Genomic DNA, 25,317 nt, shown 5'->3' with positions numbered 1-25,317 from the left:
ACTTCCCTTTACTCGATCCGAAGAACCTGCTTATAATTGAATAAAGACAAACAATTTATGGATGTATCCTAACCAGACAAAAAGTATCAGTTCTTTTTCAAACATTTTGTACATGCAAGATATTTCTATACAGCGTATTTCCAGATGATATAGTATAGAGACAGTCATAAAACTGAATTAAATATATAATTACTGATGGAAAAAATCAGATTCCAGTCGTTAAATATCATGGTCCGCATGGGATTGAAGCTTTATCTTGCAAGTTTCATTGCATTTGGCCATATCTACTGCTACCCAGTGATCTAAAAACCTATTTGGACATGAAACTAACCGTCGGTTAATGGGATTCAGTATACAAAGACATTCTATGTTGTTTCAATTTTATCATAAGTTTTCCCTAGGATGACTTTTAGCATCGGTAAGATACTTTCATGCCAAATGGGACATTTGTAGAATTTTAGCTAGAACAATGGCTTTCACAGAAAATCCACACGGTTTAATTATCCAAAAAGTATCATTGAAGTCATAAAGTAATAGAAATGTCTTGTTTTATTTCTATTTTATGTAGGAGAGAATTAGTCTTTAGAGTTATATTGTTAATTAAATATTGCAGACATCTTAACTTTGAGCTACGGGTGGTTCTATGTTAAAAATCAAAGACCATTTCCGTTGTGCTGTAGGTTTCATTTGAAAATCGCTACATACTTGTTGATTTCAATAGTAATTATAATACTTTAAAACTCAAATACTACTATTATTTGAATATTATATAGGATTACTGGTTTGATTTCAACTTTACTATTTTAGCATAGCGATATGTCTATCATTTTTTTCTCTAAATATAAATATTTATACCTAGATATATATTTACACATATGTAAGTTAATGTGTCGTTGTGTCTTGTTTTATTCAATATGAAAATTGATTAAAAAACAGATGTGGGCGAACGACAGACATCGGACTTGGTGACATGGATAGTGTATATACATGTATTAATATGTCAGAAACTAAGTCTTAATCAATGTGAACTAATAAATAGTTGAATATAGAAAATAATAATAATAGAAAGGTAAGAGAAAAGTAAAACGAAACATATTAATTATATATCAAATACTTTTTTATGATTCATGAAATCGTTTTTTTCGTATTTTAGAGAGCGACCCTTGTTCATACTCATCGCCAAGACTTATTCCAAACGTGGAAAGTCACCGTCCAACAAACACAGATCCTATCGCCACGAATATCAATTTCACAGAGGGCTGGGTACTCTGGGGGACAGTATCAGCTCCTTTCACGAAGTCCTGAGCTAAACTCACCCAGATGTGGCGCTGAATCGCAAATTTGGATGAATGGTAAAGTTGTTAAACATATTCAAAATATAATGAACACACTTATCTGGGATTTCGTTGTTCTCATTTTGTGTTCTATTGAATTATTACATTAAAAGTTGTACAAACAATTGCGTATCCTTATATATTTATAGCGCCTTACCAGTGTTGTGATAATATATTCCAGTCTTTGTCTAGTCTTGTTTATAGTGATTCTTAAAGGGACGATTCAGTCTAAGAGAACATAAAAATGTGTACATATATCGAAAAAAACCAGTTCTAATGGAAATTAGATCAGTCGGTTTTACTGTGATATGCCTGAAAAGCAAATGGTTGTGACATGTGTGTAGATGTTCAAACTCGCTCGCTGTCCGCCATTACACATTGTGGTCGAACTTCTTGTATGCCGAACCCTGTCCCTTGCTCGTAGAGCAATGTAACTTTTGTCTAGAACTGCTCAAATCGCTCTGACAGTAGTGTGTTTTACCTTATTAGGTGAATTGTCTTGCCTAAAATCATTTTATCACCTTCTCAGTGGTTATGTAGTTTATTTGTTTAACGTGCGTGAATTTGGCTCAGGTATGGGTACAGCGTCCATATTGTACCTGCTTAATCGTATTGATCAACGATTTGATATTTCAACGATATTAATTAAAATATATTTTATATTATATGTTTCATAAAAATGTAGAACAATACGTTTATGCCATATTTTGCTTCTTGGTTATGTAAAAGAATTAGCCTGAGTGGATTGTCCCTTTAAGGTGACATGTCAATTTTTATAGGAACAATCCCAGACGCTGATGGAAAGCAGCATGTTTTACCACTCTGCGTTACCAATCGTGCAACAGGTGAAACGTGTGCAGATAAGATGTCAATATACGTCACAAACTGTACCACACACATCATGTACGATCTATCTTCACCTCCAACAAGTAGTGCTTATTGTTTTGGTAAGTATGGAATAGTTTGCCACTACAGCTTAATATACCATTGGCTAGGAGTGTCAATATATGCATCGCCCCAAACCTTTGAAACAATATTTTTTCTGAACCCTTATGACCTACTTTTCGCAAATCAAAATGTTAACATTGTATAGGTTGCAATAAACTTACTGTTATGACGTCATCAAGATTGCCGCCATAACATTGACATAGTTCAATCGAATCGGCCAAATGAGGTATCAAAATGATCACAATAGAACAATATATACAATCAGGACCGAATCATCCGATATATGTACGCAGGATTTGGCTTTGCGAAGCAAAATATTCCCCATTAGCATCCAATTGTAACATGCAACCTCTCAATTTAGACGGAGCTACATGATCTAGTGGCGATTGCGATCCCTCGACTACCTAGTCGAGAAGTTGAACAATATTTACAAGTTATTTACACAACTTGATATATGTATGTACATAGTAGTGTTTCCCACAGGGAAAAAAAAGGCATGGTGCTAGGTTTTGAAAAGGGCACCTTGACCGCGATAAATAACCATCAGAGGGGCACAAAGGTTATATCGACAACTTCCAATACAAGGGAAAATCTTTTAAAACTGTCTTGTTGTTTATTTAATTCTGGTTCAACTAAATATCACTTAAATGCTTTAATCTGTCTGAGTTTCTAAGTAATATCAGGACATTTATTTAATTATTCTGGGTAAAAAAATGATTTTGGAAATTGGAATCTATCGATCATATGATCATGACTATAATTGATTCACAAGAAAGATCTAAATTTCATTTATATTAATTAAAAGATTGGGAATAATGCCTTTATTGCAATCCTATTACCTTTATTTTAATATATCTTTATTGAAATATTAAAAATACTGTATAATTTAATTGAATATGTTTACCATGTTTCAAAATATTGGATAATAATTGAAATAATGTTCTTAAATTTACAAGCACTAAATTAAGATGATACAGATCATTGTTAAAGTAGTATTCAAAATGTAATTTATCTGAGAGAGAAAAAAGTAAAATTCTTTTTAATTTGATTTGTTTTAATTAATTTGCTGTTAATTATTTTATTATTATTAATTCATTTTGTCTGAAAATAAATTCACACACGAAATTCTAAAAAAAATATACCATTTTCATTTGTAAAAACATGAATATTAGTAAATCCTGAATCCGGATCGACTATTACAATATACCCAAAATGGCGGCCATTACGATTGCAAAGCTTGTGACAGTCATCAGTATAGATATGCCTATTAAACATTAAAAACATGAGTAAATCATTTACAGTTGTAAGCAGTATTTGTTTTTGTTGTAGTGCTCACTAGCTGTAGTCGTAAAGATTAATGAAAGGCCAGCCGCTTGTTTTCTAGGCTGCCGATCGGCTGCTTGACTTCAGCTTACGTAACTGTCAGGCCTAATACACAGACGTGAAAGTGACACCACAAGCCAAGGTGGAAATAGCCCAAGGCTGCTAATTAGGGCCACTGGGGTGTTGGTCATGGGGTCAGGAAGTGGTCAGGTAGTAAAAAAGGGCATGGCGCGGCGCCGTGCTAATCGGGGCTGTGGGAAACACTACATAGGCCTGGAGAGTGCCTTTGTCCCTATCACCTGCCTTGCCACCCGTACCTACGACGTATACCGCGTCCTACGGTATGCCCAACACTGCCTAAGTGTCGTGTCCACTAACCCTGGCTTCACAACTAGCAAACAAACTGTACTCTATATCCTGTACGGCACCATCACTTTTCCGAATCTCTATTAATAATCACTGTCGCCGATATGACAGTGTCTTTCTCCATGGTATGTCACTACCCTCTGTCCCTGTTATACTCCGGGGACAACCCCCTGGCACGACTGCCAGTATCCTGCTCCGAGGCACTATACTGCCTCTGCCACTATGGTAACTAACTCCTGGCACGACAGTGTCCCGCTCCGAGGTAAACCTTTAACTTGTCACTGAAGTGACAAACTCCTGACGCTCTTGCCAGTATCAGTCTGACGGACAGTGTCCTGCTCCGAGGTAATTATACAAGACCTCTGCCACCCCTGTGACTAACGCTGGCGCTATCCCCAGTGTCCGGTTATATAGACCTCTTCGGAATTCAACCACCACTACCAGAATGTTTCCGGTCAGGGCGTACCAGAGTAGCCACTCCTTATATAGGAGCTTCTGTCGTTCCCAGGGCCGTTTACACACTGGTACTGACACCACAATACAACGTGTACGCCACCAGACTGCCTTTGAAGAAAACTACTCAGGAGCTTCCAGCAACAGAGACAACGTACCGATAGTCAGGGTACACATATGTAGCCTTTGCAGGCAGCCCCTTATTCTGGAGCTTCTGGCAAATTAATACATCACTATAATTTAACTCATTTAATCAAAATGCAGTATATGTAGTATCACCAACATTAACCAAACGTGATCCAAGGGAAACTCTATCAATAAATCATCACACTATTATCCTATCAAATTGTAACCTAAGCTAAACCCCGTGCTTCCGTTAATATTCCTTTAATGGTTTCCAAAACGTCTTTGAAAAGAAGGACATCCGTATTCAAATATTATTTCCGAGTGCGCGCGCGTGATTGTGCGTGTGGGGGCACCCTCCAGTCTATTATCTATTATACAGTTACGATGTATACATTATACTTACTCCATTCTTCATTACCAAATTATGTTTGATATTTTTTTATAAAGTATATCTTTATGTTTTTTTTTTTTTAATGATAGGTATTAAAACGATTTTTTTCAATTCCTTCACAGATATTCCATCAGATTCAACTGGTAAGTTTTCTGTGTCATTAATTAACCGCTTTGTAGATCATACCTTTTATGTTTTGACTCCTATAAAAACGATTTAGATGATATTAACAATAACAACTTTTAATTTAACTTTTCAACATTGTAGAAAGGCAACCCCTGAAACAGAGGTTTTTTTTCTTTTTTAACCTGGTATTGAATATTCTGATATGAATGACTCTATTAGTCATTACAAATTGCACACTAACTTCCTTTTAATTTAGTTATCTTTTTTTAAAAATGCATTAAAATGTTTAATTTTAAACAGGTAAGTTTCAGCATACAATATTAATATGTCTTTAACACTAATCAGGTCTTAAAAGGATTTTGTGTTTAACTGCCTTAGCTTAAAAGGTTTTTGTTTACAGCTAATTGTTTACACGTCTTAAAAAGGATTTTGTGTTTAACTGCCTTAGCTTAAAAAGGTATTTGAAATATTGAAAAAAAAGTTTCCTACAAATAACTTAATGAACAACAAATATACGATATTCTTGTTATGTTCTTCTTATATATTTCTCTATATAAAATATTATGTTAATAAAGCATATAAACGATGCTTTTCTACACTATGTCAGATCCACCTCCATCCTACCGACCAACCAGGGTCAAAGTCAAATTTGACATCCATCGGAATGATGACATCATGTCTAACAGTGCTTTTGATTCCGACACAAAACCTTACATTCGTTTCCATTGCGATTTTGAAAGGGATGAAAACAATGCCCATTTCTACGTAATTTACTTTCACGTGGACGGCAACTTTGTGAACCTCGGAATCGATCTGGTGGTTTACGACACCGAGGACGCTTTCGTGACGGAAGGTACCCTTGTCTCAAAGTTTGGTTTCAAAGCCGGAATAACGGTAACTATACATTTATATATTTCCCTTTAAAATCACTACTTTTACCTATATTCGCATTTTTTTCAGTTTAGCACATACTGGGTTTACATGCTCCAAATCTCATTTAACTCGTCATTCCACCGAAGTATTACATTTATCGAAATACTTAATTACATGTCGTTGCATATGATTGTATTCTGTTACCGATAATAGTAGCGCAAAAAGAGACTTTGAGATATATGGATATATTGTGAATCTTATGGCGAACGCCCGTTGAACGTAAGCCTTGAGGGACTGAATGGCCGGAGGAGTTTGCAACATCTACCCTTGAAATGGCATTTTCATATTACTGTCCTAGTATATATACATATATAATATCTATGGCAATAGTTATGTTTGTTAATATTTTCGGACCATAAGTATCTAAATACTTGTTTCTATGGTTACCATCATTTTAATGTTTTAGGGTTGTTATATGTTTTCTTCCAAAGATTTCATGTAGTGTTGGAGTTAGGTCATCTAGAAGCGGACAGACAGGGTCTCTTGTAACCAGCGAGGGATTTTATGCAGGGATAAAGGTACAGATATCGTTTTGTCAGACACAATGTATTTTACAAAAATGTTTATATATCAACACTTAGATAAAGACACATTTTGAAGCAAAATATTCAATGCTTTCTTTGGTATTGCTGGTAATTCATATATATTTACTATTTTTACACTCTGGCGAACGAATCAGTGTACAGTATATTTATGTTTGTATTTTGTAGTTACTGAATCAGTCAATTTCTGTTGAACGTGGCCAAAGCAGTACCGTGTACTTCAAACAGACTGTTCCTTTTGGATGTGCCCTTAGTTCACCATGGGTTGTGAATACCGGCGACTGTAAACTTCAGCTCCATGTAGTAATAACGACAGAGAATGTCTGCTACAGCAACACGATTCATCACCGTGGGCGGTGTGCTATAGAAATACAGGGATTGGCAACCGCTACTAGCAGTGATATATGGGATCCACAGACTTACTCATTCGAGTTAGTTTCTGTGGAAAGCATGAGAGGTTTATATGATTTGTCCAAGCGGCAGTTCTTCTTCCATTTGGAAACATCTAGCTCCAATCATCAGTTCTGGGAAAATGTAAAATCAGATTATGCCCAGGTAAGTAGTTTTCAATTTTTAATATGGTTATGTTTTGTTTGCTTAGCTTTACGGTCTATAAACAGCCAGGATAATTTAGGGTCGTAACAGGTTTGTTGCTGGAAAAAAGAGTACCCGGAGAAAAAACCACAGACCAGCGGTCAATACCTGATGTGTGCTCCACAAGAGATTCGAACTCGCGAATCAGAGGTTGAAGGCTTGTGGTAAATACGTCGGGAATATGGTAATGATATTGAACATCTGAATATTATGTGGTAATGGCTGATCAAATGTTCATTACCATAATATAATGGAAATGCTATAAGGATGTGTTTTGAATGAATCATCATCTTCTGTATGAGGACGGTTATGTAATATCCAATGAATTACGAATAAAACTTGAATTTGGAACTAAAAAGAGAATAACACGCCAATAAAAATGACTGGTCTAAATTGTCATGCTTTATTTGATTTGTACATTATTATATGTCATTATCGTATAAACCTATTTTATTGATACCAGGTAAACGTGAATAGAGGAACAGATGATCATGTTTGGCAGGGTAAATACTGTTATGTGGTTTGTGATCCACATATGATGTCCTTTGATGGCATGTAAGTATGCTTTGTTCAGCCAATCGATTTTGCGATATGAACAGTCTCATAAAAAGGTAATATGCATGATTGGCACCGTATATCAAAATTTTAGATGTGTTTACAATCTTCTTTTAAAGCAATTTAATTTATTTTCCCTTTATATGCTATATTATATATGTTTATTTTTTAAACATTGATTAGAAGGCTAAAATGCCCGTGAAAACGTCTGAAGCGGGGTTAAACTGGGTCGATTATCGGTTGGAGCATCGGCCTAATGTTCAGAGGTCCCGGGGTCAAGCTTCGGTCTGGCCGTTTCACTTACTTCCTTACAATACATATTTTCAATTTCATTGTGGTTCGCTGTATGTTATTGTAGTTACAATTTAGTGATAATTGTATTATTTTTTCTTTCACAGGCCTTATGAATTGCAATACCCAGGGAAGTTTCTGCTCTTCAAACATGAAAGCATTCCAGTACAAGTATGTTCATTTCTTCCATTTGTTAACTTTTCGATTAATGATAAATGTTAAATGTTAACATTAATGGATAATAACGGAATTGTAATTTTAATCGCGAAACCCGCTCTATAAATACCGGATTATACATAAGTGGCTGAGTAAAAGTAAATTCATTAAATGAGTTTAATAATTTGATATGCCACGAACCTTTAGGCAATTGTAAGATTATATCTATCATATAACTATTGTTTATATAAATACCGACGAAATTTTCCATTTCGTTTCTATATGAGAATGGCTAAATTAGGCTCGGGTGTTTAGTTTCCGTCTACCGAGACAACTACATGATGTCATATTTTGATCATGACGTCATGATCACCTGTGACATCCCAATAGTGATATACATGACATGGCCGTATGATATGGCTAAATAGGTTAGTTACCTGATAAAATGTACAACATATAACTGACCATTCTCTTATGCACATTCATTTTATTACTTACAAGTTATTGAGAAGTTTATTACCAATTATTGTAATGGTAACTTTTAAATACCTCGAAGAACAGTAGTTGACCTTTTATATGTTTTACAGGTACAAGTGGAAATCACGTCGTGTTATGGCAACAGTCGAACCCCATATTGCGCATGTGGACTTGTAGTGGCTGCTGGGAAAGATGTGTTTGAAATTTACCTGTGTAATGGGCATCGTGGGATTAGGTATAAATCATGCATCGATGGTGTTCTGACAGTGGTCAAAACATCTAACGCGAATTATAAAGTAAGTACAAAAGCGATTGTAAATAATATAATAATATATTAATGGATCGAAAATTACATGGAAAGGATATAGGAAAGGACATACCTCTTCTTGGCGTAAGCTCTATATCAGGCTTTTCAAAGGACATGCTTCATTGACACAACTGGTTTGCCTTTTGTTACAGTAGTACTATGACAAATAACATACACGATACCTTTGAAGAATTCGAATGGTCACAAGAAAAAGAAAAAATACTATGAAAAAATAATTGTATACGCCAGAGGTCTACATCAGGGTTTTTTATCCACAACTGCGTTTAGTATTTCCAGATATTGATATGGCTATATTTGTAAAGACCGAATCATTTTAGAAAATAGATCATTAATTAGTTTTGGGTCAAGAAGTGAACCCTGGTTTTCACCTCTGGAAATCACATTAGATTACCCATGAAAAATACCAAATGAACTAAATTAAATCTAAAGGTATCCTTATGTGAAATATTTCATATCAAATTTAATATTTAATACTGTTTTTTTTTCAAATTAGTACGAAGGCAGATTCAATGATTGATCTTTTTTTATATTACAATGTTATCAGAGCGTCACATACAGTTCTTATCTTAACGTTTAAAATTTATTGTAATATGTATATGATTATGTTGAATCATAACTATTGTAAATATTAATATGTCCGCGGGATTTTTTCACAAAATATGTTAAATGATGAATAGTAGTAAATTCTGTTAAATTCATATTTCAGATATATTTACCGACTGGTTCTATTATCAACGTGAAAATGCGAATGGGTTATGACCTCTTAGACATCTACATAGCACCCACACTCCATGAATACAGGGAGAGAATATCCGGTCTCTGCGGGGACCTTGATGGAAACATAGCGAACGATTGTGTCAGTAAAGGTGGCAGCTTGCCTTGCAAGGAACCAGTGTCAGGCCGATGGGCCTACTATCCGAATACTTTCACACAGTCGTATAGGCAAGTATATATTAATTGCACTGTCGCTGCAATGTAAGCTCTCATTTTCAAGCGGCAAACCTTCACAAAACTTGGAGTTGAAAATTTTGTTAATGCACAGATATCTTGCATTTCCAAGTGCCTTTCTATTTATACCTAATTTCCCAAAATTATTTTAGTAAAACATATATGACCTGAACTTATCTATTGTACAATATCTTTAATATATTACATTGATTCTGAGTTCGTTAACAAATTACCCGTATTTCATCCTATCGAAATGCTTTATTTTTTTGTTTTGTAAGGGAATTTCTAAGTACACCTACATGTACGTACCAGTTCCCCTAAGTATGGTAACCAAGCATTTTGGAGTCAGTTTCATATTGTTTTAATTAAGCCGAATCCCGATGCATTTTTGGTTTCAAATTGAAAGATTGCATTACAATTAAGCAAGAGAAATAAAAAAGTTTAATGTGTAAGAATAGCAATAAGTACTTCAAATATTTACTCAGCATTTGGTTGTAGACTGCTTCTGATAGATCGATTACATTTCTTTTAGCATATCGTTACAGGTGTTTGACATTGTATTGTCGTATTATGTCTTAATTTGCCCTTCTTCTTTTTAAAATTATCCATTGACAATTTTTGTTAAAGCCGCGGAGCTATAAAATGCATCATGAGAAAATAACTTTTACAGGCTAAACCCCACTGAAGTTCTACTGAACACTGACATCAATACAGATTCTTTACCTTCCTACCCTCGGTCACACGAGACATGTTCCTGTACTAACGATGTCCATGCCACACCACAATGTTTCTCAAGACAGTACGCCATATGTTCTAATCCGAGGAATCAAGTGAAATGTACAAATATCAAGCAAATGCCGATAAGGAAAAAGCGACATGCCGAACATTCCAACAGTTATGAACATCATGATATCGTTAAACGAGTAAGTAGAAGATGAATGTTTCGAAGAATGAACTTTTATCCGCGATGCTATCGACACTTAGATTGTACAGAAAGCATATAGGCTTTAGACTAGTAAAATGGTCCAATGATTTTTTAATGATAAATAATTTTTCATTAGCAGGCAGCAGTATTTAATGAATCAGAAGCTATCAAGCTATGTACGGAAGCCCTGAATACAGTTACAAACGAAGCCTGTTCTCAGATTGGAGTTAACTCATCCAGTGAGGAAATAAATAATTGTGCTGCGGATCTCATGGTAAGGAACTGCATCATTTTTACCTATAATGGATGGATATTTATCGTTGTTCATAAATAAGTAATTGTATTTTGGAAGCAGCGTTATGTTGAATCACGTTTTATTACGATAGTGAAAGGGGACAGGAAACGCAAAAGTATTTTTCTTGAACTCAGGTTATAATTCGTAGCATCAGAATGCGCAAAAACTACCAAAAAAGATGATAATCCAGATACGCCGGCTTCATTATATGATGTGTTAATAGTTCTATTTAGATTTATGACACAAAATCAGTATACAAAACCGTTACAATTCTGGATTTACTCCTGCTTTATTAAACGAAAAACAAATACCCTTGACATTTTATGTATATTACACTGGGAATCTATGAGCGCATTAAACCAGTCTCCGTTAATGTATTTTTGTATTATAATTATTCCTCGTCGATATAAGAGTACCGGTGATTGGCTTAACATCGTCATGTGTCTGGGAAACAATTATCGAGTATCCTTCTCGGAACTTCTCGGGTGTTTTCATGATAATGTTGTTCAGACAAAAAGAAATGTGTTGTTATTAGGAGTTATTTATATCATTTGATCACATTTAAAAATGCACTTTTTAAAGAATATGTATGTTGTATTTTTGTTAAATATTACTACTGTCCTTTACGTCTATTCTCTTTATACTGTCACAGTAGTCTCAAAGAAACCAATTTAACAAAGCATGACAATTTATTGACTCGTGCCCTATCCGTGCCTCAAACTCACGATCTACGGAACCCAATCGCCTAGCTAAACTACCTGCGCCTTCCATTACTACGCCACATCCACATCCCAGTTTTATTATATCGGTAGACAAATTTAAGGTTTTATTTTCAATAGCTTACCGGAGACGGAAATTGGACCAAGTATGCAATAGACAGAAGTGAAAGCTTGTGTGTAGAGACGTTGGAAAAGAATACAACTCTACAAGAGGAGAACCCAGATATAAGTAACATAATAAGGAATAATACCTGCCCTCTAAACTGCTCAGAACAAGGATTTTGTTCGAACGGTAAGGGAATTCTCTTAACATGTGAAAAATATTAATCACATTTATGGTGAAAAGTGCATTGTCATACTGTTTAATTTGTTTGCTACTGTTCGGCGTATCATTCCTGAAGTCATTTTTCAATATTTATCTTTATATAAATTTCAGACGAGTTGAGTCTGCATGCTTTATTAGTAATTGAAAAACGCAATAAATATATATAAATCGGTACAGAAAAAAAAACACATTACGCACATCAACATACTCTGTTTTTGATATTTTAGTGTTCTGAAAAATACGATCGCAAGCAAATGACGTCACAATCAATATATATCTTCAAAGGAAATAAGTCTGCCATATACAAAGACAGTATTTGACGACTAGTGATTGTTTTTTGTTTGATTAATTAACGTCCTATTAACAGCTATTACCATGTAAGGACGGCCTCCCATGTATGCGGTGTGTTGCGTGTTTTTTGTGCGAGATGCATGTTTTGGGAGACTGTGGTATATTCATGTAGTGTCTTCTTGTATAGTGGAACTGTTGCCCTTTTTATAGTGTTATATCACTGAAGCATGCCGCCGAAGACACCAAGCAACACACCCCACCCGGTTACATAATACTGACAACGGGCGAACCAGTCGTCCCACTCCCTGTTTACTGAGCGCTAAGCAGGAGCAGAAACTACCACTTTTATAGACTTTGGTGTGTCTCGGCCAGGGGACAGAACCTAGAGCCTTCCTCCCAGGGGCGTGCGCTCATGATAAACATGTATAACTTATCATGGTCCAAAGTAATTACCTTTCATATAAATCATAAATTAATTAAAGTATAAAACATATTTCTGTTTTCTAATCATAATTGATAAATACAGGTAAATGTATGTGCCAGGAGGGTTTTGCCTCAGAAGACTGTTCGTTTGATCTCAGCAAACCTCTAGAGATTTTTGGCCTCGAGAATGGCGGGGTCTGTGATATTGATGACAGCTGTAGTTATGTAGTGGTAGAGGGACTGGAATTTCCTTCTGATATCAACATTACTTGTCAATTCAGCGGTCAAGCTGTGAGTACAATAAAGTAGCACTAACATTCATTTAGATAGAAATAATACAACCTTTTCTTACATATACTGACGACTATCAGCTTTTTCCGTTTCAAATTGTTTGATACTGAACACAACCTGTAATGTTCACATCCTTTCCCCGACATGCATATATGACACTCAACTTATGGTCACATGAAACGTTACAATTAAAATAAAAAGTGAAAAGATATAATCTCAACTCTAGTCAGCTTGCAACTACACGTATGTGCCAGGAGGTAAAATTCTAAACCCTTAGATGTACTTGTTAAAGTTTGGCAGCTGAGAACACTGCCTTATGAGTAGATTTATCCGCTAGAATGATACAATAAAATCGCACGTGATTTATTTATTTTTATTTTGTAAACTTTACATAAAGCAAAGCAAAACTGCAAACGTAACGTCAAAATGCAAAAATATACCCTGAAACAAATGATGAATATAACACGTGGTATGTTCATTTTCCACAGCCTATATTGCAGATAGAAATATGGGTAATGCAATTTCTATTTTACTATTCATTGTTATAAAGTCACTTACAATGTATTTATTATTTTTCCAGGTGTTAGTCGGGGAGATAAGTCACACACTAGACGTGTCAAATGTAACAGCGGACCCCAATACGTTGTTTGCCATTATATGCGAACTACCTGTAATAGACACTCCATCCGATCGACTTGGGATCGAGTACAACGTGTCTGTTGCTATGGAAGGATTTGAATTTAGCGAGGCAATCAGTTTCGTCGTGATTGATACAGTTTGCCAGGATTACGTTAATAATTCTGGAAAAATCACATTTTACATCAAGGTTTGTATATCGGTATACGTATATAATATACGTACATTATACATGTGACTGTATAAGTAGTTATCTCTTACTAATACTTAAATAATATATTTTTTTTATCTTTTTTTATCTTTATTCTTGGTGTTCTTATTTACATTGCCACAGTTTGACTTACTTAACCAAGCTGACGCAAAACTACATTATTGTTAAGAGTTATGTCCCCTCTGTTAGTAGAACAGGAATCCATATTCTGTCGATAAATATCTAAAGTAACTCATATGTAGAATGTAAAGTACTTATAGTTTTTCTTATTTCCTTATCTAGGGTTGTCTCTCTTTTTTGTTTAGCCATTTCGAAAGCCATGTACCCCTATAACGTTCCCGTACATGTATATCTAATTGTCTTTATCTGTGCTGGTAAAGAAATTCTGATATCCTGTAGATTATCGGTATACATATATTTTAATATTTTTTTACACCAAAGATTATTATTGTTTTCATTTTCTACGTATAGGACGGATTTTGTTTCATTAACGGGACATGCCATCCAGAAGGATCCTACAAGGAGGACGCTTTATGTTTAGAATGTAGACCCAGAGAGAACCTTCACATGTGGTCTAATTCTACTATCGAAGGTAAGGATTGATCTATTAGACACTAAACTGTCTTTTATTGCATAGAAAAAAAAAGAATTTCAATATGTTGGCTTATGAACTGTTTTATCTTGCTGGGTCCTTGATTTCTGGAAAACCAACATCTGTCATTAAGATATATCACTGAGTCACTACGTACATGAACACGCGCTCATTAGCGGTCATGTAAAGTAGTGATATTTGACAGTCATAGGGAACATGTGACCACAAAAAAATGCATCAGTTTTGTAACTGATAACATCCCAGTCATCGTCTACACGAAGCAGTAAGTGCCAACTCCAGATGAAACTGATGTATATTCGAAAATACTTATAATCAATGTACTGTTCACTCGTGTGTCTATACATATAATCTCCATTGACTAGCTCGGCTACCTGTCCTTTGTCCACATACACTGCGCGTGTGTATCACCTGTACTCGCGTGCCTAATCGCGCGATCGGTAACTGTGTTTACGTGTTACACTGCTCGACTTTGTTTACCCTCGTACTTCTTACCGGTGTGCACATCTTATTAAACAGCTTTTACACCTTGCTGTGTATAAGGATGAATGAGTCGAATGTCACATCTCCAAGTAAAGAACAGTTTACATCCACCCCGTTAGGTACAGGTGGTATAAAACGAACCATTTGTGATCTTAGTGGATCGTTTACATTGGAATGCCCTGAAGGTAAAAAATCAAAGATATTGTCTACGGACTTCAAAGCCATTATCGAGAAAGCTGTATCGGTTGCAGTATAGACTGCAGTGAATGGTATTAAGACAGAATTACTTGAATCTTTTCATTCAAAGTTTGACAATCTAGAGGCCCGGATAGTTATCCTTGAAAATGAAAACAGAAATAAAACGAAACAGTTGAACAGTTTGTAACTTGAAAACAAAGAAAAAGAAACCCTGATCGCCGAGCTGCAAAATCATATTCATTCCTGCAGCAATGTCAACTCTAACTTTATACACGAGGAATTTGAAAACATTTACGCGCATCTTTTGGAGTCTGAATTAAATGACATCGTGCAATACACCAGTAAAAACAATGTTAAAATGTTTGGCATTCCTGAAAACGAAGGTGAAAACTGTGTAACGAAAGTATCCAACATCCTAGAAAACTCTCTGGATCTACGCGGTATCGATATAGAGGTTGCTCACCGACGTGGAAAGAAGCGTACTATGGCATAGGTTGTAAAATCTCATAATCAACGACCAATGATATTGAGACTCTTGAAAAGAAATGATAAAATTGCTTTTATGAAAGCAAGGTCAAAACCAAAGTCGACCCGAATCTCTATTCACGAAGACTTCACCATCAAGAATCAGGTCTCTTGCGCGAAGCCCAATCTCATGAGGACTTATCTGACGCCTGGGCATGGAACGCTAAAATTTTAGTGCGCGATATTCGTGGCAACATTCATGTCATTCGCCTTGATACTGACATTAATACCCTCCTATAGAGTAGATACTCATCACGATGATTTTATGGGTTGTAAAATAATAAAACGAGTTATAGCAACAGGGACACTGAATACATAGATATACCCTGTGTACTTCTTAAACGATATCATGGTTTACTGACATCAAAATAATAACTGTAGTTCATCTTATTTATAGACTATCAACAACATACTTATAGGTAAACTTATTGGAATAACTTACAAGTGAGCATCTCAACTATGAATCGCTCAACATTTCATCCCTCTATTCATCAAGTTTTCAAGCTCTTGACGAGTGCTAAGTGACAGCATTCCACTTTCTACATATTTTATTTCAACTCTCATTGTAATCTTTGTTTATACTGAAACTGACACGATCATTGTGGAAAAAAACCCTGTAAGACATGACAATAATCATGTAAACTGAAAAAAGGCATTGATATTAGTTGTCAAATGGTCATATAGTCATATAAAAAGTAATTATTGAAACTTAGTTTTACGCATCTTGAATTATGTATGAGATGAATGAGATGAATGTACTTATATGTTTGGCAACACTTATACTAAGCACTGTTGAAATATTAATAGCCATGTAAATATATTGATGCACTTGTGTTCATGTGCTGTGTATGGATGCAAGTGTCAGTGTCATAGCTAAATGTCAATTGTAAAGTAATTTTGGGGATTTAAATAATTCCCAATCTCTGTATCTAAATCTACATTTTCCACTGTTTGTTGTGGTGTCAAATTGTATTTCAAACTGCATTGTAAGTGGTAAACATGTTCCTTATGTACTGTCCTTCCTCATATACGCCTCCTTATCTTTTCCCTATTTCTTCCGATCTTTCACTCGATCTCGAACTTTTCCCCTACTTCCTTTTGTTCTTACCATTTTACTCTCCACTTTATAATGATCTGTCTCGAGCAATACAGATACACATTTGGCATTTGCAGCTGTCATTCTTTTATAACAAGCGTTAGTATAAATGTACGTTACAAAACCATTTTTTTAAATACTCACATAGCATGAATATCATAATTACTGGTGATTTTAATGATAGATGTTTTTCCTGGGATGACCAGCACGTGACTAGTGAACTCCGACGTCGTCTTTTTGATATTGCGATCCAAAATAATTGTCACAATTAATTAATTAAGCTACCCATTTTACCGCGAAATCATCACATATAATTGACCTCGTTCTTGTTGATAAAGTCCACTTGGTGGCAAAAGTTGATATAAAACCACCACTTTGTAATCTTGATCACAGTTCTATTTCCTGTAAACTGAAATATTATGTCCCAAAGCCTTATTTATATCAGAGAACCAAATGGGACTACAAAACTGCTGATATCGATGGTTTGAACAATGCATTTAACACCGCTCATGTCGATATATTCTTTGGTGTTTTTGATCTTTTAGATGATATCATTGAAAATGTAAACAAGTTTATCTTAGATACATGCAAAACATTTATAATATATAGTAGTTAATATTTGTCCTCGCGACAAATCGTGGTTAACAAAAGAAGTACGTCGAGCCTTTAGGACTAGAGATAGATTTTTCAAATTATTTAAAAAATACTGGTAAAGACTTCGATAAGTTCAGGTTTAAGGTTACTTGTAATTAGAACCGTACAAAACACTCTAGAAGAGGTATATAACACTACTTAAGTCGCTAAACCCTAAAAAGGGAACAGGGCCAGATGGCATAGGAAATTTCATTTTTAGAAATTGCTGTCAATCATTATGTCATATTTAAGCATATACCTTTAATAATTCTCTCAGATCAGGTATTTGCCCATTTTGTGGTAAACAGCTCAAGTTTGTCCTATTCATAAAAAAGATAGCAAAAATATTTTTAAAAACTATCGACCAATATCAATGTCTTGAAAAATAGTATACAAAGGTTTTTATTATAGTATTATTAGTATTTCTATATGTCTCAAAAGCTTTTGACAAAGTGTGGCACGAAGGTTTACTTCATAAATTAGAAAACATAGGTAATAGAGGAAGTTTGCTTTATTTGCTTAAATGTTATCTTTGTAATATAAAACAGTATGTAGTCTTAAATGGTCAATATTCTGGTCATAAATGTATTCACTCTGGTGTCCCCCAGGGCCAGATCCTTGGACCGTTCTTATTCTTAGTTTAAGTAATTGATACCAATGTAGGTATTTCATCTGACGTTAACTTCTTCGCTAACGAGGCATCTCTCTCATCAACAATAGATAGCAACGAATAAGTAAATACACTTAACGACGATTTAATTACTCTGTCTCAATTGACAAAGCGATGACTTGTCACATTCAATGCACACAAACTGAATTTGTTATTTGCTTTAAAAAAATATTAATAAACCGAAACTTCTGCTTGATAACATTCCGATTAAACATGTAATTAACCATAAACATATGGGCATATTTCTATCTGGTAACCTTAGCTGGCATTCTCACATTTCAGAAATTGGAGCCAAAGCCAACAGAATATTAAACATCTTGCAAGCATTAACTTATATAACCCACGTTCATGCCTAGAAACACTTAATAAACCTATGGTAAGATCGGTTATGAAATATGGCAATATTTTATTTTATTTTATTATTTTTATAATTATAGTCAGCAAGATTCTGACCTTATTGAAAGTGTTCAGCGTAGGGCGGCTTTAATATGCACATACATGCCCTCTATCTCTGGGTCGCTAGTTCGAATCCCATGTGGGGTAGTTGTCAGGTACTGACAGCTGCTCGGTGGTTTTTCTCCAGGTACTCCGGCTTGCCTCCACCAACAAACCTGGCACATCCTTACATGACCTTGACTGTTGATAGGACGTTAACTAATCAAACCAAACCAATAATATACATAGTTGGTCATAAGGTAACCAATTATACTAAAGTGTTGGGTGAATTGGGATGGGAAAAAGAGATAGAAGAAAAAATTGCACACTAAAAATGTTATTTAAAATTAAGCATGATCTGTGTCCATCTTGAAAACTATCTGTCCAATTCAGACTCAAAGAACACAAAACTACATTTTTAGAAATTATAATACTATTCTCCCTATTCTGTTATTATTATCCTGTTTTTTATTATCAATCCTTCTTTCTAAAATCCATACGCGACTGGAACAATCTACCTAACACATAAGAAATAGCTCTTCACTAACGTGTTTCTCTCTAGCACTGTCAAATCTGTCCACTCCACAAAAATCTATTTATATACATATGGACACGGGAAAGGTGAAACCAATCACATTAGAATAAGAATGGGATTAAATGCTTCAAACAAACATAGACACTCTTAAAACGTAACCAATAACAAATTATGTGACCTTTGCGCGAACTCCTCCGAAGATGAAATTCATTTCTTTTTACATTGCCCAAAATATAACAGAATCCGTTATAATATGCTTGCTGTTTGTCATATATTCGCTCCAAATATCAATTCCAACCTCATTATGGAGCTCATGCCAAATGTTCTTGTCAAAATAATTGTATGTGGCTTAGAAACTCTGAACGAAATTGAGATCAAAGCATTATTTGACCATGTATTTGAATATATAGTAATTCAAACAGATTCTGACCCCTTCCCCCACCTTTCTCTCTCTCTCTGTCTCAGTCCCCCCCCCCTCCTCTCTCTCTCTCTCTCTCTAAGTATGTATGTGTGAGTGTGAGTATGTTCGACATTTGTATGTCTTCTGTGTAAATGTACATATTGTTTGTTTGATATATTTTGAGGAGAGCATCAAGTAGCCTACGGGCTGTTTGTAATTCTCGTTAGATAAATACAAAATTAAATTAAAGATATATCTTTTTGTGTATTTCTAATGTTAAACATATACATATAGTTTCATTTATGTTATGTATTTACAGATTGCGTTGTTAGCGATAAAGAAACAGAAGACACTACCTCTGACGTCATCATCATTGTTATATCAGCAGTCACTGGATCGCTCTCTGTATGTCTCCTTGTCTAAGTCCTGTGGTGCTTTTGTAAAAAGAAATATAAAAGGTGAATAAATTATTTAGTAATTATATTCATAATTATTTAATCATTGTAAGTACAATGTGTACATTAAATAAAATTAATTAATTCGGCACATGATTCGTAAAAGGTAGCAATTAAAAAATAAATGTGATAGATCATATTGTATATTCGATACATACTTATAATTAAATTAAATTAAAATGCAAATATAAGTACATTATATTTGCATTTTACCAATCATTAACAGATGTGATTTTTTATACCTCTCGCTATTTTTTCATCCCTTTTTTATCTATTGTAGATTTTTTAATTAACTTTATAATAAGGATTATATTAAGATACAATTGTATGCGTTTAATGAAAAAAGTGATTTTATTTTCCTTTTTGTCACTAAGTTTTCACCAGTATTAGCAGTGATAAATTCCTGTGTTAAACACAAGCCAGTGCAATGATCTTTTGGACTAGATGTCCCGGCTAGAAATATTGTTATGCAATGCATCAATTCTGCGTAAAAATCATTTTCTTCATGAGTGTGTGTGTGACATCTTAATCACAACCCTTGGGAGGAATTCATAAACGTCCAATCGTTACGGACGTTCATAAATTACTTCTTGGAATGTGATTTCGTTGCAAAAGGTAATAGCATATCCAATTATACATTTGATTCCCATATTTTCATGTTATATTAGCAAGCAAGAGGTACAGGATATTCCTATCAATGATGCTGTCGACAAAGAAGAAAAGATTAAAGTATTGCGACCTAAATGGACCGAGTGGACGAGAATTCCGGAACTTCGAAATACTGTTTTAAAACAGGATTCACTTGATATTGATACACATAATTCCATTCAAATCACAAACGAATCTGTGAAGTGTGTTGCGAATGTCGAAAATGACCAACATATGGGAAAAATGTAAGTAGTTGCAATCGTGCATGTTATATGGTAAATTTTGTTTCTGATTCTTATAAATATTCACGTTTTCTAAACATGTCGTCACATATTGAATTCTTAACATCATTGATGAAACAGAACTTATTAGAGTTTGAGTATCTGCTTTTAAAGTGCATACAATATATGATAAATTGCTCAAACTCATTTGTGATGAAGGAATATATATATCTTGATTATTTTAGAGTCTTCCACGTTGGATATTGCTCTTTCAACAAACTTTTTTTTATGTTCCAGCGATCACTTTAAAAGAACGATATCGGTCGATGATTTCTGCGATAAAGATGACAAGCAGACATCCATTACCAGTTCGTATTCACATGTAGAGGAAAGACGGATTCAAATTGAGGCAGGAATTAAAGAAGACAGAAAAAACATGGATGACGATATAACGCTGGATACTCCGAACCCTGACGCAGGTTTCATGTTTGGGATATCTAACGAAAATCAATCGACAACTGATACTGGTACTAACAATCTACCCATCACAGAAGATATCGAGGAAGGTGAATCGGAACAGCAGTCGAATATTTCAGCTGATAAAGGGAGTGGAAAGAAAAAGAAAAAGAAAAGGAAAAGAGAACGAAGAAAGATTGAACCAGAATGTTCCATCGGAGATCTAGCGATTATTACCGAAGATGATAATGACAGACGAGAGAAGAGAAAATCGAGGAAGAAAAGCAAAAGACAGAGAAAGGAAATTAGGTAAAGTCGGATTGATACAATCTATATACAGAGTTAAACAAAAGGGTATATGATACATGATTCAAATACCTATTTACCTGTATATGCCATGTCGTGTGCCTTTATTATGAACATTTTTTTATAAATTTAATTGTACTTATGGTGAATGTTATTGGATGTTGTCATGAAAATGACATTTCCATAACAATTTAATCTTACGATCTAGAGTAACATAAATGATAGTTGAAACACTTCACATGAAATTTATTTTCAAAGTCTAACCGCCCACAAAATATTAAAAGTCAAAACAAATATCATGACTTATAGATCAATCGACTTAGATGTAGATCTACCGATTGCATTAATCTTTAGACAAATTCCTGATTTACTCCTTTGATTATTTTGCAGCCATGACCTGAGTGAAACCAACATAACCGGCGATAAATGTGATGAAGTTACATTTGCTTCCCCATCGACCGACGGAACATCATGGAATAGAACAGAATTGAAGACAGAAACTTATGACGGAAGAATAGACAGTAATCTTATTCTCGTAAGGCCATCCACTGAACAGAACCATGAAGAAGGGTTTAACAAAGAAATGCCGAAAAGCAGCGCAGCTGAAATAGTGACTTCGAAACCAAGTCCACGAATGTCCACTATCCCTAGCAATGAACAAGACTTAAATGATGAAAAACATATAACCAATCCACCAGAAACCACAGTTGCATTAACCAATATATCCACAAAAGAAGATGGCATAGTGAGTGAACCAAATATGTCGGAATCCATAACAGAACCAGATATGCCAAAGAATAAGAGAAAATCCAGGAAGAAAAAGAAGAGAGAGCATCAGGACGAAGAACTAGAGTCGGCCAGCGTAGTTATGACTGAGGAACAATATACGAGGAGACGAAAGAAGAAATCAAAGAAAAGGGACATTGAACGCATGGATGATATCGGGTAGGTAAGGAGGATGTGATCGATGAAAGTTACCTGAAAATCAAACTAATAAATTAAGCTTTGCTAACTTTGGCCTCTAGTTCAGCATTATATATTAAATTATTTTGAGTCCACTTTATATTCTAATTATGTTGTTATGCATGGAAAGTACATAATGAATGTTGCCACGCTCACAAGGATAACAAAACAAAAGGAAGCTTAAATGCTTTGATATATTTACACTGTATACATCAACCAATTCGTATTTATCTTTACACTTATCATTTTCGTCTTTTCAGCAAAAAAGGTAAAGAAATGTTAAATTGTTGCTCAGATGAAGGAGTTCATGTCGTTACTGAGCACAGAGAGGGAGCTTTGGAGAAATGATACCAAAATGGAAACAAGAAATGATACAGTCATAAAAAACCGAGCCACACTGACCTCAATCTTGATAATCCTAGGATAGATAAGCACGCTGACGATGACATCGAAACACAATCAGTTACCTCTGTTACTTCCGACAATTTGCATACAGAACAGATATGCGGTTCTTGTTAAGTTGATATTACCATCATAGACAGCAATAGATCAGCACCAAAAGAAAACTTTTGAAAGGACCTTCTTTCAATACATGAGACTGGAATATTATGTTTGATATTGTGTTATCTTGAAACTTTTTCAGTCTTTTATCACTACTTTTTCCCATTTGGGTATTGTACTTAGTATTTTTCTGTCAGTATAGCTCTAATGCGATCAATTATTTTAACATTTTTAGCAAGGGCGACAGATCTACTACCTTTAAAAGCTTACACAGGAAGGGATTATTCTACATTTTCATGCCTTAGACACTTCTGTTCTGTAGAGAAAAATATTTTAGATAAACATATATATTGAATTATAAAAGTAATATATACTCATTATAAATAAATTAGATATCAAATGTATATAAATAAGTCATTCTTTTAATATACATATTTTTTATGTAGTTTATGTACCCCAAAATATACATGGTAGCAGTGTTAATTTAACAGTAAGCTGCACAGTCTGCATTTGAAATTTCAATTGATGAGCATAGCATTGAAGAACAACATATTCTTGTTGTACATGAAGTAGATCAGTTCTCTTCTTAAAAAACTGTCCCGAATTTACAAAATTAAAACAAATTATTGCTTGTATAACCCAATGCGTGTGTCCTTAATGTGTTGTGTTATATATAAATATATAATGTTCAATCATAGATCAAAGAAAGACAATTTTAAAAAAGAATGTAATTTTATTGACTCGTGCCCTATCCGGGTCTCGAACTCACGATCTACGGCACCCAATCGCCTAGAAAAATATACCTCCGTTTTTTTTTTTTTTTTTTTTTTTTTCAAAGATATAATTTTATTGAAGAATCAATTTATGCATACGAATATGTACCATACATTTAGACATTCAAAACAAAATACACACATATTACATTTAAATTCTTTGTAAGTATATTTCACATGTTCACACTTTCACGCCATTGAAATTGAAACAATGTAATCTTTACAGCAGCAAAGAATAGTCAAAATATAGCTGGAAAGAGATTTATATAAGTAATATGATAAGTTAAATAACAACAAATGAATATACAAATTTCCTATTTTACATAAAAATGAAACTTTGACTAATTACGTAAAAAAACACCTTTTACCACCTCGCCACATCCACGTTCCCTAAAATGATGTTTCAAAGAAGAATTAAGACATAGTCGATTCGATATGCTGACATGATTACTGTTGAAATTATCGATTAGATTACTTGAATTCTTGGATCGCATTGTATATACATACATGTATACGAATTATACACCTACATTTTGTATTTTATAAATGTTTTATCGAAATACATAATTTATTTTTTCATTATTCTGTATTCTTTAATATTTGTGATTTCTACTCATTATATATCAGTCATGATTTTCCGGGGTCGATAAGGTGTCATATTGACCCATTAAATGCATCGCTCAGGTTATCAAATGTCTATAGGCTGATTAAGAAGGTAAAGGTAAAGGGTGTACCGTATGTATTCCTCGTTTAGAAGGAACATTCTGTCCAGTTAAACGCCTTGAACAGTACATAACAGTAAAGCATAGGAGCCCTGGCCCCCTCTTCTGTCATTTTGATCTTTCTCCTTTGACTAGGTACCAGTTTGCATCAGTTTTAAAACACCTTGCTTTTCTTAGGCCTTGATAGCAATCGGTAAAAGACACATTCACTTAGAATAGGAGCTGCCACTGAAGCAGCAATCAGGGGCTTATCTGAAAGTGAGATTGCTGGGGCGCTGGAGTTCGGACACCTTTAGGCGGTATATCAGAATTCCAGAGAAAGTTCTGTTAGAACTAGAATTTTAAACTAAATTGCTTTGTCTAAATTTAGGTTTTTCTGTCTCTTTGTAAAGACCTAATCTACCACACCTTTCAAAGTATACTGAATTGTATTCTAGAGCAATGGCGTCCCCTTGCTCTGATCGTTCAAAAAATGAGGCTATTTGTTACTGATGATTATAGTTATACTAACAAATACAATACAATTGATAGAGTGTGATAATATATCCTATTTGTTATAATTTGTATGTGTAATATTTTATAAGAATGGTTCTGTGTTTGCATATTTTGATAACGATTGTTTTGTTATAACATGAACGAATTAGAGTGGATTAAATGATTATTGTGTTAACTCGTCTCAT

At 34.5% G+C, this 25,317-nt stretch overlaps 2 protein-coding genes across 2 annotated transcripts in view; both read left to right on the top strand.

Moving 5' to 3' along the window:
- LOC138331119 (von Willebrand factor D and EGF domain-containing protein-like) overlaps nt 1-20,852 on the top strand; it is a 22,078-nt gene extending 1,226 nt beyond the window's left edge. The window contains exons 2-19 of the mRNA XM_069278583.1: nt 1,154-1,352; nt 2,114-2,281; nt 5,064-5,084; nt 5,675-5,961; nt 6,432-6,518; nt 6,711-7,097; nt 7,600-7,691; nt 8,090-8,153; nt 8,726-8,911; nt 9,650-9,885; nt 10,562-10,814; nt 10,953-11,090; nt 11,951-12,122; nt 12,973-13,160; nt 13,741-13,986; nt 14,479-14,599; nt 19,912-20,050; nt 20,716-20,852. Of these exons, the coding sequence (XP_069134684.1) occupies nt 1,346-1,352; nt 2,114-2,281; nt 5,064-5,084; nt 5,675-5,961; nt 6,432-6,518; nt 6,711-7,097; nt 7,600-7,691; nt 8,090-8,153; nt 8,726-8,911; nt 9,650-9,885; nt 10,562-10,814; nt 10,953-11,090; nt 11,951-12,122; nt 12,973-13,160; nt 13,741-13,986; nt 14,479-14,599; nt 19,912-20,015 (2,757 nt within the window). The 5' untranslated portion in view covers nt 1,154-1,345 and the 3' untranslated portion in view covers nt 20,016-20,050; nt 20,716-20,852. The remainder of the gene's footprint in view (nt 1-1,153; nt 1,353-2,113; nt 2,282-5,063; nt 5,085-5,674; nt 5,962-6,431; nt 6,519-6,710; nt 7,098-7,599; nt 7,692-8,089; nt 8,154-8,725; nt 8,912-9,649; nt 9,886-10,561; nt 10,815-10,952; nt 11,091-11,950; nt 12,123-12,972; nt 13,161-13,740; nt 13,987-14,478; nt 14,600-19,911; nt 20,051-20,715) is intronic.
- Nucleotides 20,808-25,317, top strand: LOC138331126 (uncharacterized protein DDB_G0283697-like). The gene is made up of 4 exons (XM_069278591.1): nt 20,808-20,940; nt 21,214-21,681; nt 22,069-22,623; nt 22,902-25,317. The coding sequence occupies exons 1-4, from the start codon at nt 20,930-20,932 to the stop codon at nt 22,987-22,989; spliced, it is 1,122 nt and encodes a 373-aa protein (XP_069134692.1). The 5' UTR covers nt 20,808-20,929; the 3' UTR covers nt 22,990-25,317.

The sequence above is a fragment of the Argopecten irradians genome, chromosome 9 (assembly GCF_041381155.1).
Source record: "Argopecten irradians isolate NY chromosome 9, Ai_NY, whole genome shotgun sequence".
Lineage (NCBI taxonomy): Eukaryota > Metazoa > Mollusca > Bivalvia > Pectinida > Pectinidae > Argopecten > Argopecten irradians.
The sequence above is the reverse complement of the archived record's forward strand: the minus strand, read 5'-3'. Positions and strand labels throughout refer to the sequence as shown.

Bases quoted from the DNA above. Each gene is read 5' to 3' on its own strand.
- LOC138331126 (XM_069278591.1), top strand. The intron at 21,682-22,068 runs GTAAAGTCGGAT...ATTATTTTGCAG, and splicing joins AGACAGAGAAAGGAAATTAG to CCATGACCTGAGTGAAACCA. The intron at 22,624-22,901 runs GTAGGTAAGGAG...TCGTCTTTTCAG, and splicing joins GAACGCATGGATGATATCGG to CAAAAAAGGTAAAGAAATGT.